General features: G+C 44.0%; 1 protein-coding gene and 1 non-coding gene across 3 annotated transcripts in view; one reads left to right on the top strand and one right to left on the bottom strand.

Moving 5' to 3' along the window:
• LOC149360746 (uncharacterized) overlaps positions 1 to 15,028 on the bottom strand; it is a 35,868-nt gene extending 20,840 nt beyond the window's left edge. Inside the window, exons 1-3 of one of the 2 annotated variants that reach the window (XM_089572508.1) lie at positions 14,726 to 15,028; positions 8,852 to 8,967; positions 2,139 to 2,226 (exon numbers count right to left, since the gene is read on the bottom strand). In XM_089572508.1, coding sequence (XP_089428634.1) covers positions 2,139 to 2,226; positions 8,852 to 8,967; positions 14,726 to 15,013 — 492 coding nt within the window. In that variant the 5' untranslated portion in view covers positions 15,014 to 15,028. Of the gene's footprint in view, positions 1 to 2,138; positions 2,227 to 8,851; positions 8,968 to 9,328; positions 9,431 to 14,725 lie in introns of those variants that run through there. The other variant, XM_089572510.1, reaches the window with a different exon arrangement.
• Positions 4,137 to 4,208, top strand: TRNAA-CGC (transfer RNA alanine (anticodon CGC)). Its single transcript has one exon. It is a non-coding gene; the product is annotated as a tRNA-Ala (tRNA).
• Positions 15,029 to 15,554: the final 526 nt, after the last annotated feature.

Genomic DNA, 15,554 nt, shown 5'->3' with positions numbered 1-15,554 from the left:
GGCCAGGTGTTGGGATGCCGCCTAGAAGCAGGGCTGATTTGAGCGAGAAGCGAAAGCTTAGCGTGCCACAGAGACCGATGAAGAGCGGGATGAACGTCAACCAAGAAAAGCCATGTATTACCAAGCCTAGCCATCAATATGCTTCGCATCTGACTAGGCTTAACCTTAGCTAAGCCTCAGCCATTTTTTTAATAAATGCTTGGCACATTTCTCAAAGCCAAAACAGCTGGACAACATGATCATAGAACATTAGAGACTACCCTCATAGCAGCTACAGCCACTAGCAAGCTAAGGGCCACATGCTAATGCCATGTTCCGTTCATGTGTTCCCTTGTTGCTCTTTCCACTAGGATATCAAACAACCGACAGTACATTTGTCGTGACCTCATTAATGAACTTATGCTCTGTGGTGCTTCCCCTACTTTCACTGCATACTGAAGAAGTGGGCAAGTATAACGTAAAGTGCCCTGTAATAGCTCTCATAACAAGTGCACTTCTGCAGGAACTGGAACTCTAAATACAAACAAAGATGTCTAACAGCCCTTGCAGTGAAAATTGCAACTACAGGATAAAATAAACTTGCTGAATGCACATTTGAATGACGCAACTAATTCACTCTTAAACGCATACATGTATACACGGAATCACGACCACGTATGCCCAATTCTGAGACAACCCTGGATTGCTAACAAATCCTGCAAGGGTAACAATAAAAGTACTTTGCACAAAATGTTTGAACATGAAGCAGTAGCAAGCTAGGAGAATTCGAATCCCAGATACTTCCAAGTGTGCAAGTCACTTTAGCTTCGTCTCAGCGGTTTACTTTTAGTGGTCAGGTTTACAACCTCCACCATTTGCTCTTGAACTCATTACCCCACCAAAAAAATTTTCCGAAACTAAACGTGTATTTATCCACCGCTTTACGCATAAACGTAGGGGTGTGCGAATATCAAATTTTTCGAATACGAATCGAATACAAATACTTGGTTGCGAATATCGAATTGAATATCGAATAATCAAGGGCAGACACATTTAACCACTACAAAACATTTCTTTGAGCACCTAAGAACATCACTGTTCAACTATCAGTAATGAAATGAGCACAAAAGGTGTGTGTGGCTGCACAAAAAGTATCAAAGTCTCGAACATTGTTCTTAGAAGAGTGGAAATATTAGAGAAGTTTTCAAGTACAGAACATTGATCAAGGTTAGCTTGCCATAAGCACAAAAGCACGTTGCTGGGATGAGCATAAAAGGTTGTCGTGAAGGAAAACCGCCTGCTCCACATGGTCAGGCAGAAGTAGTTCCCTTCTAGCTGAAATGACTTCTCCAGCCACAGAAAATGCCCTCTCACTTGGCACTGAACTGGCACGTATTGCAAGGTATTTTGTGCACTATACCAGCTCGCAGGTATAGCCACAAAGAAGCTCACCAGCGCAGTCAGCTACTGCATGGCCCAATGTTACGCATTGCTATGGGCGCCGCCGTGTTGTCTCTGTCGATAGGACTTGCGGACAGAAATGAATGCCGATGTTCGCAATAGAATATTCGGCTAGGTACGAATATTCGCGTCATTCGAATATTCGAAACAACACGAATACTTGGAATTCGAATCGAATACGAATACTAAAAATGTAATATTCGAATTATATTCGAAAATTTCGAAAATTCGCACACCCCTAGTGGTTTGGTTTAGTTTATGGGGTTTAACGTCCCAAACCGACTAAGGCTATGAGAGACGCCGTAGTGGAGGACTCCGGAAATTTCCACCACCTGGGGTTCTTTAACGTGCACTGACATCGCACAGTACATGGGCCTCTAGAATTTCGCCTCCAAAGAAATTCAACCGTCGCGGCCGGGATCGAACCCACGTCTTTCAGGTCAGCAACCGAGCACCATAACCACTGAGCCACCGCGGCGGCCAAAAAATTATAGTGCCTGCCTTAACACTAAACACAAACAAATGCACTGGCGAACCGAAAAGAAAAAGTTTTGAAGCTTAACTACGTCTAGGCTTGACAGCACCCAAACTGCATGTTCCCAACTAGGCCCCAACAGATTCGCAGAAAGGTGGCACGACCGCAAAATGCAAGGGCTCAAGTGTCACCAGTATGAATAGCATTGCAAAGCCACACTTACGGCCATGGAAGTGATGGATGATTTAGAGAAAAGGCGTTCGGCTTCCTTGAACTTGCGATTTCGCTTGTCCGCCTTGCTATTCGTGTTCCTGCCAAACGCAAATGCGTGAGGAAGGCGTCAAATGCAAGGCCCGCTTTTGCGACTGCTTGGTACAAGCCCGAAATCTTCGAAACAAAAGCTAAACAAGGAAGCACAGCTCAGAGGCAGACATGCAAGAGGTTGTCCAGCAATTGCCAAACAATTGTTTCCAACTACAACACAGGCACCAGAGCTGACTTCGGAGCTGAAATGCGAAGGCGTCTGTCTCTTTTCCGTACCCTAAACAACTCTACTCACTCAGCCGTAGCCTCCCTTGCAAACGACAAGTGTGTGAGAGGATAGTTTCACTTCTTTCAACGTTCATGCTAAGTGGGCAAGATGTCAAAAAAACATATCTAGTTCATATGAAATGCCCCCCACATTGGAAACCATTTATTGAAATGATTCACCATCCCTCTGCACTCTGTTTTTGCACTAATCCTCATTCATCATGAAACAAAACTCGCCAGCCCAATAGACACCCGAGCAGCCGTGTGATTTACAAAAAGAAGGCTGCGGTTCGTGAAAACTACTGCGCTCTGTAGTCATTGCCGGCCAAAATTCACAAAGCTTTACCTTCTCATACATCTGGATTCAAATACACACTCGCTTGGCACAGTCTAGCTAAAGTGTGTCTTTCACTTTTCTACATGTAAAGATTCATAACAGTACCTAACAAAGTCAATACCAATTCAATTTGATTTAAGTGCCCATTTAAAGCAAGGAAAAAAAAAAAGCAACATGTTTCTCAGGATAAGACCGCAGCTTTGAGCAACACTGTTCTTCCCTATAATGAGATTCACGTCGTATCAGCATACATGAAGCCTTTCCAGTAAAAACAAAATTCTCATAGTTACCAACATGTTTCACTAACAATAGCACTATGGTGGCTGGAGGGGGAAGTGTGACGGGCGAGCGTAGGCGCGCCTTGCTTGGGAGAGCGCGAAACGCGATGAAAATTTCGCGGAGCCGCTAGGGGCGCTGCAGTGCGACTGGTGTGCCACGGCACGACGCTGACGACGCGCTGCCAAGCCAGGCGCAGCTGTATTCGCTTGCTTTCGTTCCCACGTGGGTTGAATGTTTTGCTCCGTGTGTGGTCTTCTCGCGTTTCTGTAGTGCTGGAATTTCGTGCATGATCACAGAGTGATGTAGTGTACCGAAAAAGCTCGTTATGGCGTCAAAAGCACGAACGTGCTTTGTACCGGGGTTCGGGGTTCGGCAAAATTTGTTCGGCATCATCCGACAGTATTGTGGTACTAATGATCATCATAACCCTGGACAGTTTCTGTAAACAGTATATTGCCTGAGCTTTTATAACCTTCCGCGTCCACCTAAGTTCGGGAACTGCTCAGGAGAACTTCTAAATGCGCTACTTGAGTCACCAGGAGCTGAGCGTGATTGCACTATTGACATGTGCAAAATTATAGAGGACTTGCTAGAATATTGATGGCGCTGGCAGCTTGATTAAGTCTTGTCTTGTGAACAACGTGCCTCAACCTTTGACAATCAGCAAAGACTTGGCTGAGCAAGATATCAATTAGCTTTAAGCGATAATATATTCAGTAATATTCTAAATTGATCAACAGCACAAAATAAATAAATTAATTAAAAAATCCCCTGTGCCCCTTGGTTTCTGTGGCTGTTCGCTTCTGTCATATTTATAACGAGCCCCTCATTGCCCTCCTCTTGTTTGCTTAATTGCTTAGCGAGGGCCTCGATTCTGGCAGCCTTGACGCCATAGGAAGCATAAGAGGGTTCTCATGCAGCTTCCACCCTTTCCGTTCGATGACGTTCTACGTCACACCTGCGGTAACTCAGGACGTTCTACGTCCGCCGCTTATGAACGTGGGTGGCGCTTATGAACACTCTCAAGGTTAGGTTACTTGTAAACATAAATACCCCCGAAAAGGTTTGACAGCCGCCGCCGTAGCTCAGAGGTAGAGCACCGGGCGCGCAATTCGGAGGTCGTGGGTTCGGATCCCACCGGCGGCATGTGGTTGTTTTTTCTTATGCTTTTCTAATCAATTAGCTTTAAGCGATAATATATTCAGTAATCTTCTAAATTGATCAACAACACAAAATAAATAAATTAATTAAAAAATCCCCTGTGCCCCTTGGTTTCTGTGGCTGTTGGCTTCTGTCAAGATATCAATAGTTATTTAACTCAGCGCTTTGACAAAGAAGGCCTTTTGTACCCAGGCAGTGAGCTCGCCCAACTTGTTTTTGTGCTAGGGGAAGCTTTCACGCTGTTCTTCTCTACGCAGCAGCTTCACACTTTTAGCATTCATGATTTTATGCAATTTCTGAGCAGTGTACACCTTGAGCAAGTTGGTTGTGAGGTGCATTGCAAAGAGCTAGCTGACAGCAAAAATTGTTCAGTTCTTTGTGATCGCGAGGCTACATTTGTTCACAAAGTCATTGAACAAAGACAAAGCGCTGCAAAGGGAGCGCCAGAAGCACCTGAAGCTCAGAAGAGTTAAATAGGCTGGTGTATAGTTTTTTCATGTTGTTCCTTGAAATAAACTTCACACCTTGTCCTGTTCATTGTCCTGCTCTGTTGAACTTTCGTTATTCGTTATGCTCCACATTTCTTACTCGATTTGAAAACCACGCAACACGCGGTGCCACCCACTTATATGCTTGTCGAGAATGCGTAATACTGGTAATACTACTTGCTTCCGTCTGCTGAGAAAGTACACTGTAGAGAGCATGTAACGCCTGCGGACATTCCAAACTTCGTAAGTCAAGAGAGGAAATATGAATGTACAGTCGCTCTCATTATGACTTACAACGCGCCCGATGTGAACCAATCGAGATTTTCGCTTTATAGTAAATCAATGCAATATTACACAGAACATCCAATTAGCACAAAGATTCAGTGCACTTTGTTCTTTGAAAGGACAGATACTGGCATCTGTTTCAAGCACCACTGTGCTCGCACTGCTTCAAGAAATGAGCTCCTGCCACATCCCTTGCGTTTCAGCTTATATTGAGCGCGATAGTACATGCAGAATTTATAAACCACATGGTTCAGTGGACCGAAAGCAAAGGGGGCAAATAAAAGCGTAGCACTGTCGTCATCCTGCGCCTGCATCGGCGCACGATCCGCCGCCACAAAGCACACCAGCGTCCTGTGGCGCCACCTGCCGCCGTCATCGCTAATCTGAGCAGCCTTTCCCACCCCGGCCGTCACACTACCCCCTACAGCCACCATAGTAGCACTATGGATATTGCTCAACATAAATCTTGATGAGCCTCGGTTTCTTGCAGCAAACAAACATCTGAACTGTGTCGACGACCTCAGGAAAGAAGCGCATCTTACAAGAAGGCTTAGATGCAATGCACTGACTGTGAAATTCGTAAACTGTTAAATTTATTTTGCAAATCAGTCAGAATTGTGTCAATCGCAAAATGAATAAGAAATTACATAATGCAAGTAAAACAACCTTTGCTAGATAAAGCATATCTGCCTTTTTGTTATGATAACTATTCAGCTGCCTTGCAGTGTGCTATGACCTTGTTGCTTCTAATCTGCCAAATGATCCGGCAAGCATGAAAGAGGGCTATGTGACTTGCACACAGCCCTCTCCTTTCACCTTAAAGGTCCACTGAAGAGGAATCTGAACTTGTCTTTTTGCCGCGGGAACTCGATCTACACGTTCCGAGCTTTCTTAGAAACTGCGATTTACTGCCCTGTGTGGCCGATTTCCCCAATTATATCGAATTAACGTCCGGCTCCCGCCTTTTTTTTTTTAATTCTGCCTCGTACGGTGGGCGGAGTCGACCAACGCGTGGAGCGCCTTTCACCCAGTCCCGTGGCGGCTTGCCGCTCTGCCATCGGCGGAGTAATACGTAGTAATCCGCAGAAGCAAATAGTCTGCGCGTATTTTTATTTCTGCGGGCTTATTTTGCTGCTATATTATCTGCGAATGAAACTATTTATTCACGGAAACCCAAAAAACAACATAAAGCGAAAGCAAAGCCTCCACGGAGCTGGCTGCAAGGCACTCCACGCGTTGGTCGACTCCGCCCACCGTACGAGGGAGAATTCAAAAATAAAGGCGGGAGCCGGACGTTAATTCGATTTAATTAGAGAAATCGGCCACACAGGGCAATAAGTCGAAGTTTCTAAGAATGCTGGGAACGTGTAGATGGAGTTCCCGCGGCAAAAAGGCGAGTTCATATTCCTCTTCAGTGCACCTTTAATTATTGTACTATTGGGGACAGAAGTGGTCAGGACCCAAAGCCGCTGGCTCAAATGCATCACTTTGTCACCAGTGTCACCTAGTGATCTGAGAAGGGCGCGTCCATTTCGCGTGCACCAAGGTGTGCTCATGTGAAAGTGTCTGCTCTGCCTGGCGTGGGCTTGGCATGAGAAGCAGCCGATAAGCTGGCATGCTTGCCGGCATATGCTGCCATTCTGACATAGTGTCGGCAGCTTGCATTTCTTTTTGGATTCTACCAGGAGCTAGCTGCTGTGGGGCTGATGGAGCGTCCTCCACGTATTAACCCTTTCAGGCGCTTTGCACACAATTGCGTAAGAGGCAAAGTTACAGCTTTTTCTGAAAAACTGGAACACTTAACAGTGATTTCATTATTTCAGTCAAATTGAGCACCCTTCTTGTTGCAAATAAGTTGCTTTTTTGTACCATGTAGCGAATGCCGTAAATAATATTTCACATAGAAGTGAGCTAGGTAGCACATTGCCGCGCATTTTGCACAGGTAGCATTTTGCCGCACATGAAAACATTGACTGTTTTTGCTCAGTTTCGAGCGTAATGTGAATCTTCGAAACACAAAGTGATTCCATGATCCCTAGGGTGTTTACCTGACACACGAGAACATTTCGATGGTACAATTTCTAACAAATCTGACACTTTGTACGGAATTCTCCACATCATTGCAAAAACTTACCTGCTCGTCTTTCACGTTCGAAAACTAACAAATTCCCTTTCTTGAGGCCTGAATATACTACTTAGGTGAAAAAATAATTGATTTCACTCAAAACAAAAAATCGCGGCTGAAAGGGTTAAACTGGGGACATTCTTAGATGACCCCCCTTCCAGCAGGAATGGTCACGGCAATACAAAGATATAGTGCCACCAGTGATAGATTTTTTTGCATGTGCTCATGTGTCCTGGGCAGTTCTGTCCCCGATATTAGATGTTGCATACTGAATGGGTTGATTTGGGACTCAGTGCATGTTGTCTGTGCAGTCTCACTACACAGTGAAAGTGAATGTTTTTTCTTATCGATATGCTTGCTGAGTGTGTGGTCGGCCAGCAACGTCAAATACCGTGCAATGTACTTGGAGCCGAGGCCTCGTCAGGTGTCCACTAAACCTCATTTGACTCGTCAGCCATGGCAGTGAGTGCTATTCCTGCTATGTACTATATCAAGGAAAAAAAGTAACTGACCCCCCTCCAAATTCTCAACCATGCCGCACTGTGTGCGGGTGCCTCGTAATGACGCACTCCCGGTGCCACGATCAGCGCAGTGTATTGTTGGATGGCGCCTAGCTGCACAGTTCGGAACTTGGAGGGGTGGTCAGTTACTTATACCACCATTAGTACACACTTGTTCTGCCAAAATATAACAAGAAAACAAATAGGGTGACGTGTGCAATGAACCTTCTTTGCCTAGGGACATATCATGCAGAACGCACAATGTTAACCAGCCATGGTTGAGTTGGTTACGTTCATTTGCATTACTGAAGTGCCTTTGTGAAATGCAGGCATGACTGGTTCCCCTGCGAGCATTGCCTCCATGCACGAAAAGGCAGCAGATGATCCAACCAGGATGGAATAAAGGTAGTTTGAGCTATACTAGTCTCCAGGCATATCAGAGGTAGCCATTCAATAAGCACATCTTTCGAGGTAACTTGTCACAAGTACACGCACTTCCCATGCGTGATATTGAAATCACGCAAGCAACAGAGTACTGAGACTGAAGCCCTCAGTTTCAACCAAATTCAGAACATTTGCTCTACCTGACTCCCTCTGATATCGTGGAAATGTCCGAGATTGCACTAATGAATGCTGATTTTCAACGCGTCCTTCTACGGTGAGTCATATGTTTTCTGAGGCCTGCTTACTATAACTAAACTGGCAGTTTACGCAATACATACACGTTGCAAGTAAGCTGACAACCTGTCAATGCCAAAGCTTGCGAAGCAAGACCTTTCTGATCACTTAAAATGCGACAGCTATTCTAGATGCGCAAATGCCCATTCATCTTGCTTGCATAAACAGTTCTGTCCTTACATCAAAACCCGGGTGACGATAGCACTACACCCTCAATTAAAAATGCCTGTGGAAAGTAAACAGGCGTGAAGTACGTGCACAACTCATTATGGCACAGAAGGAAGTTGAGGCGAACTTCCCTGCAAAATGTGAAGATGTCACCAAGAACATTCCACAGCAGTCATATGTGTCCCAAGAAGGCAGTAGTATATCATCGCTCTAATGACGCGGAAACGAAGGCCCGTGGAGTGAAAAAAATAAATAAATAAATATGTCAGCTAGTGGATATCTCTCCTTTCCTTCTTCCTTGATCTCTAATTACTCCGCTCAGAAAAACACGCCGCTACTCGCAGCCGCCCGGTGAGGACCAATGCGCGAGCCAAAACTACTCACTTGTTCGGAGCCAGGTACCGGTCCCAGCCACGTATAATGTTTCCATAGAGCTGTGTGTCTTCCAGATAACTTCCCTCGAATGCATAGATCTGTCGTTCGAGATTCGCTAACGTCTCCTGCAAGTGAAGAACAAACGTGCAAGTTCGCGCCGCAATGTGAAATGGGTATTTGAAAAATGGTTTCGGAAGGCGTCGATGTCGTTAGCACACGCACGGTACTGCAGCGTGAAAGCTCACATGCCTCCTGAGTGATACCGCCGGCATTACGAGCTCAGTAAACTCGTGCCGCTAAAATGTAAACAAAAACACGTGCGGCCCACTACACACATGCAGCGGACCCATGTTGCACCAGTGCTAGCGCCATTTTGAAAGGGGGGAAAGATCGAACGATCATTCCCACCTCACGATGCTTTGGGCAACCTGCGCACGAAAAATTGATAGGGTAATATTTCATACAAAGATTAAGCGAGTTACGTACCGCGATTTCAGCCTTGCGCTTCACAAGTTCGGCGAGTTCGGCTCTTGTATCCAAAAAGCTGCTGTTCTTAGACGCCATTTTTGTTGTTTGCGTTGTCCCGCACCAAATAATTAGCCAACAATTTTCTAAATTGCGTATAAAAACGTTACTTACACAGAATCTACAACAAAATAAAGTTTTTAGTTTATTTTAAAATAAAAATTTTTGTTTCTTGAACAAAAAAGCATTTTTATGTTCTTGTTTCGGTTTCTGTTTTGCGATTACATTGCCTACGCGACACATGCATTTTCAAAAATAATTGCGTCCTTTCCTGGCAGATTGGGATAAAGCATTAGTTTGATATATTTCATTCTCTCAATGCTGCCAGGTTTCAATAGACGTATATGGGCTTCTTTTGTCATATCTGTTCTAGTCCTCCGCATCAAAAGTTAGTCCAGTGACGTACAATTACTGCATTTACTGTGACAGAAAACACAACAACCGCAACAAACCTGATGTTTGCGGCTTTGGACAAGATTAGCTAAAATGCGGACAGAGACAAGGAGAGACAAAAGAGACATGGGTATCATGGGCATGTCTCCCTGGTGAACATGCGTGCCAACTCGCTCGCTTCTATATTTTATAGAGAGCAGCTAGAGTGGGTAACTGCCCATCTAATATCTAATGTCAAACATATGATAAAATTCTGCATACTTTAGTAATTTATCATGGAGGGGAAAAAAAAAAAGAACAAGTGTTTTCTGCGTTTTCTGTTCCGCGCGATCGCCGCGACCCTCAACGGCAGAGCATTAAACTAAGCGTATGGCGCGCTTTTGAAACGTATAAGTCAGGAACCCACCTTGCGCGCCTCAAGCACAACAGTCAGTTGGCGGCAGCTCCGAACAAACACTTTTTTTAACCCCTACATGTGCGCCAAATGGTTCCCAGAGCAGCTCCGCCTTGTCTGTTCTCTCTGCGGGCACCAGAAGGCAGACACATCACACATCCTATGCTGATGTACTCAAGACCCAGACAACACCAAAGGTCCGTAGGACGTCCCAAAAATGTACGCACGTCCCACATCCCTAACAGGACGTCCCTGGGACATCCGTATGAAGTCCGCACTGGGATTATCCCGGGAACAGTCGCGGCTCGAACGTTATACGGACATGACGTCCGTATAAAAGCCGCGTTGGGATCATCTTGAAAACAGTCGCAGATCGGTTGTTATAAGGAAGTGTTTATATTCAGAGGGTGAATCGTGCAGATGGCCATACAATTCTCATGAGCGCTCGAGTGGCACGCTCCACTGTCCTTTTCCGACGTCTTTGGCTAGCGGGCTTGATACAGCTGTTTAGAACAAGTAAACAATAATCCATGCGATGTATAAGCGCAAGATGTCACAAAGTAATACACAACCCAGTACTTATTTTTTGAAAGAGCCAAAAAACCGTTAAAAGCAGAGGGCCATTAGCTGAATACAGAAACCCTAAACTTTAAAACTTCGAAATTAGGGAAGGGCAACCTAATTACTCTAACTGAACCTGGCTCAAATTGTCTAATTCCCGTTTTGTTATAGCTATCGAGGGTGTGCTTACACAATCCTCTCCTCCAAGATCACAATTAACATAACCACCTTGACGCCAATTGTATTTTTTATTTACATAATACTGCAGACCTCATGTGGTCCAAGCAGGAAGGGCAGATAAGACATAATTACAAGCGCCATAAGTTATTACATAGGCAAAATGTTTACACATGGCACAAATGAGGAAATACACAATTCAAAGGAAATACATTACACATCAATCTGCACGCAATAATTCATTTTTAAGATTATTTTCAAAATTATCACTTGATACAATCTGTTCGGGCAGTGCATTCCAATCGTTTATTGTGCGCGGAAAGTAACAGTATTTAAACGAGTTTGTTTTTGCAAAATATGGTGTTAGGGCATGGGAATGTTGGTGACGGGTTTTTCGTGTAGTCGAAGGTGTAACATAAGGTGAAGAAGAAATTCCAAACTTTCTCTGGATGAGTGAATGAAGAAACATTAATCGAGCAATTTTCCGTCTGATATGAAGTAGGTTTAATTTCGTTGGAGGCCATTAAAGCAGATGGGGAATCAGTTCTCTTGAATTTATTGTAAATGAAGCGCACAGCCCGCCTTTGTACGTTTTCTATTTTTGCTATATCTTTTTTGGTGTACGGATCCCACACTATAGCCGCATACTCAAGTTTGGGCCGAATAAGGGAGTTATATGCTAATAGCTTAACGTGACTGGGTGCTCCTTTGAGCTTGTGTTTCAAAAATCCAAGTTTTTTTAACGCAGATGAACAGATGTAATCAATATGGTCACTCCAGTTAAGCTGTGAATCTATTAAAACGCCTAAATATTTGTATTTTTCTACTTCCGAGATAGTAGTGCCGCAAGCAGAGTAACTAAAGTGGATAGGTTGTTTCTTTCTTGTCATGCGCAAAACGACAGTCTTATCAGAATTGAAGACCATTCCTGATCTGTCACACCAGGCCACAATTTCGCGGAAAGCATCATTCAACAATATCTGGTCAGCCACAGAACTTACTGGGGTGTACAGCATGCAGTCATCGGCAAATAAACCAATTTTAACATTTCTATCAACGGAACACACAATGTCGTTTACATAGACTAAAAATAACAGTGGACCTAGTACACTTCCTTGGGGGACGCCAGATGTCACTGGAAGTAACGTGGAAGAGATGCCACCAATATCCACAAACTGTGTTCGATTTTGTAGGTAGGAAGCAATCCAGTTTACTAAGGTCAAGGGCACGCCTATTAATTTCAGTTTTTCAAGAAGTTTATTATGGGGGACTTTATCAAACGCTTTGCTGAAGTCTAAAAAAATTATGTCCAGTTGTCCAGATTTATCTAATACGGAACTAAAGTTATGGATAGCAGTAACCAACTGCGTTACAGTTGAAAAACCTTTCCTGAAGCCGTGTTGAAATGGAGACAAGCATCCTTTAGAGTTTAATATTTCAAGTATGTGGTTAGCGATAATGTGCTCGATTAGTTTGCAACAGGTACTCGTCAAAGAAATCGGACGGTAATTGCCGAAACACGCGCGGTCCCCCTTTTTATGCACAGGCACAACTCTGGCTGTTAGCCAGTCGGGGGGCAATGAAAAAGACGATAAAGATAAACAGAAAATTTTTGTTAAGAAATGAGCTAATGATTCAGCATAACGGCGTAAGAAGGCGTTTGGTATGTCGTCTGGACCATGTGAACTTTTAGTATCTAACCGGAGTAGGGATTCAACAACGCCTTCGTAGGATACAGTGATTGATTCTTCAGGCGGAAGGTCAAATACATGTTCATTGGCACTTTCTTTAGAAAACACAGAATGAAAGTAGGCATTGAAATGCGTCGCAATCGATTGAGGGCACGTAATCACGTTGTTATGCACAGTGATTTGGTTTATTTGCTTGTGGGAAGTTCGAAGGTGATCCCAAAATTTATGGGGATCATTTCGTATAAATTGTGGAAGACTTTCTGTAAAAGAATGTTTTTTTGCTGATTTAATGCTAGAAGAAAGCTCTTCTGCTAAAATAGCTAACTGACTAGAACTGGCGTTCTTAGCTTTTTTCAGCCGTTTAAGCCTTCGTTTTAGGTGAATGATGTGCCGATTTATCCAGGGATTTGCTTTCTTTAAGCGCTTCTTCTTATCGGGTATGAAGTTCTTGATACAATATTTACAGTGTTCCTTGAACATGTTCCATAACTGTGTGACACTGGTTCCCTCAAAGCTTTCATAAGCCAATTCTAAGTAATCAAGGGTGAATTCATCTAGTGCTTTTGAATAATCTTTTACGTTCTTATGCTTTGCTTTTTCTATACGTCCATGGACTACAGGTAAAGATGCGACTACTAACTTGTGATCAGATATCCCGTCATGAACAGATACTGTGTAATCACAAAAAGAGCGGTTTATGAATACTAAATCTAAGATTGACTCAGTAGAACCATGTATTCTAGTTGGTTCGGTGACTATTTGCTGAAGGTCGTGTGACAACATTATATCATAGATAGCGTCAGCATGTTCAGAGCACCCAAGGTTTTCGTTAGACCAGTTTATGAATGGTAGATTGAAATCCCCTGCAAGAATCAAATTATTATTCCTGTAGTTGAACAAAAAATCCTGCAGCTTATGCATATAGTCGAGGTCTGAATTAGGGGGCCTATACAGTGCACATAAGATGAAAGTGTAGCCACGATACGTGATTTTCAGAGCAAGGCTTTCATGGTTTTCTGGTGAATTTAGAACTATAGCGGAAACATTCGGTTTTAGCAAAATGGCTACGCCACCTCCTCGTGACGCCCTATCACGCCTAAATACAGTGTATGGTGGAGGAAAGATGCAATCATTAGTGATATCACAGTGGAGCCAAGTCTCGGTAATAACAACTATATCAGGGCTATGAGTAAACAGAGCGATCTCAAGGGAAGTTGCCTTGTTCACTATGCTTTGGGCATTTATGTTTAAGATAACAAGGTCACAAAGAGCTGGGTTATCTAAGGTGGTCTGTCAATCAGACTTACTAGAAGGGAGAGGAGAAAGGCTAATCCGTTGTTCAGTTGAATCGTTCCAAGCGTACGTGCTGTTGCCGATTTTGAGCTTGTCATGAACGAGATAAGCCTTCTTTCCATCCTTCCTTTCGGCTTTGCAAGATTCCCAGAGCAATTTTCGTTTTCTTAGTGTCTCCTTAGAATAATCATTTTGTATGGAAAAAGCCGAACCTTTAAGTTTACTAACATTTGCATACAGGGCCTTTTTTTCATTAAAATCTTGAAAGAATGCGATTACAGGACGGTTTGAGTTGTTTGCTTTTCCTATTCTATGTATACGGGCAATAGAAGACGTTGAGACACCAAGGTGTTTTTCAAAGACCTCAGAAATCACCTTATTTTTGAGTTCCTCTTCAGTTTCAGAGGTATCTTCCATTACGCCATGTATAATCAAATTCGATCGACGACTGCGATCCTCCAGGTCAGTGAGCTTTTGATGTTGCTTGGAAAATGACTGCTCTATCGAATTCATATGCTGTTCGATTGGAGCAAGTGGTTCAATACCGGCCTTGAAGTCGTCAAACAGATGTTCTATGCGATCTAGTCTAGTTGCTAAGGAGCTGAGAGATATATCTAGCTTACTTTGGAAAGCTTTCAGTTCCGAAATTTCCTGCTGTATGATGGTTTGGGATTCCATGATTTTATCGAACATTTCCTGAACAGGGGGGCCAGGGTTGCTTTCTACATCACCGCATAAAAGCAGTTTGCACACAATTAAGCATTCATATGCAATGCACATCAAACGCCGGGGGCACGGCAGGACCAGCAACACACGGTTATCGCTTCTACATGAGGAGTAGCAACCAACCTGGATAAGCAGTAGGGGAGGCATGTTTAGAGCCAGTTTTCCGTGTGGTCCGCCGTGCCCAGTGAAGTCGAAGCGCTGGGGATCTGCTTTTATACCGGTTGTTGAGGATGACGTCACTCCCCAACCGAAGTGGCCGGCAGGGGGACGGATGAGCCTTGCTGTGTCATGGACAGGGGTATCGGTGAAAGTTGTATCAGTTGGTACTGGCAAGCGGGTGTGGTTGTAGCACGTGTCGTTTTCATCGGCGAAGCCCAGCAGCAGAACCTGGATAAGCAGAAGGGGAGGCATGCTTAGAGCCAGTTTTCCGTGTGGTCCGCCGTGCCCTAAATTCCCTAATTCCCTAATTCCCGCCTTCCGACCATAACAGCCACTGACGATGACAGTGACACCACAGCAAAAACAACTGCAGGCCACTTGTTCGTGCTCTTAGAGCAGTGAACATGACACTTAATAACACACATCCTTTTTTGCAGTTATTTTTTTGTTCATTTAGGATCACAGTTTTATTTTTGTCTTAGGTGCATGTTGCTTAAAAACATAGAGTTTCTTACTATTACCTAGAGGGAAAGCTGGCGGCGCTGCACTTCAGCCACCAAGGACGCCCAAAGCATCATGGGGCGGTGAGCTACTTGTTGCGGAACAGTCGTAGTTTTTCAGGAACACGGAGTGTCATTACTAAGATGTTTCATTCCAAAAACGCTGTCCGTGTGTGCGCAGACGACTTTCGCGCGAGCGCAGTGTGCAAAAGCCATAGTAGTGAAAACTCGACGACACACGACGCCAATAAAAGGTTTTACTCTTCCGAAATGCCATTAAAAAACCTCTTAAA

This window comes from Amblyomma mixtum, chromosome 2 (assembly GCF_055824585.1).
Source record: "Amblyomma mixtum isolate Tamu chromosome 2, ASM5582458v1, whole genome shotgun sequence".
Taxonomy (NCBI): Eukaryota; Metazoa; Arthropoda; class Arachnida; order Ixodida; family Ixodidae; genus Amblyomma; species Amblyomma mixtum.
Note: the sequence above shows the minus strand (reverse complement) of the source record. Positions and strands in the feature narration are given on the sequence as shown.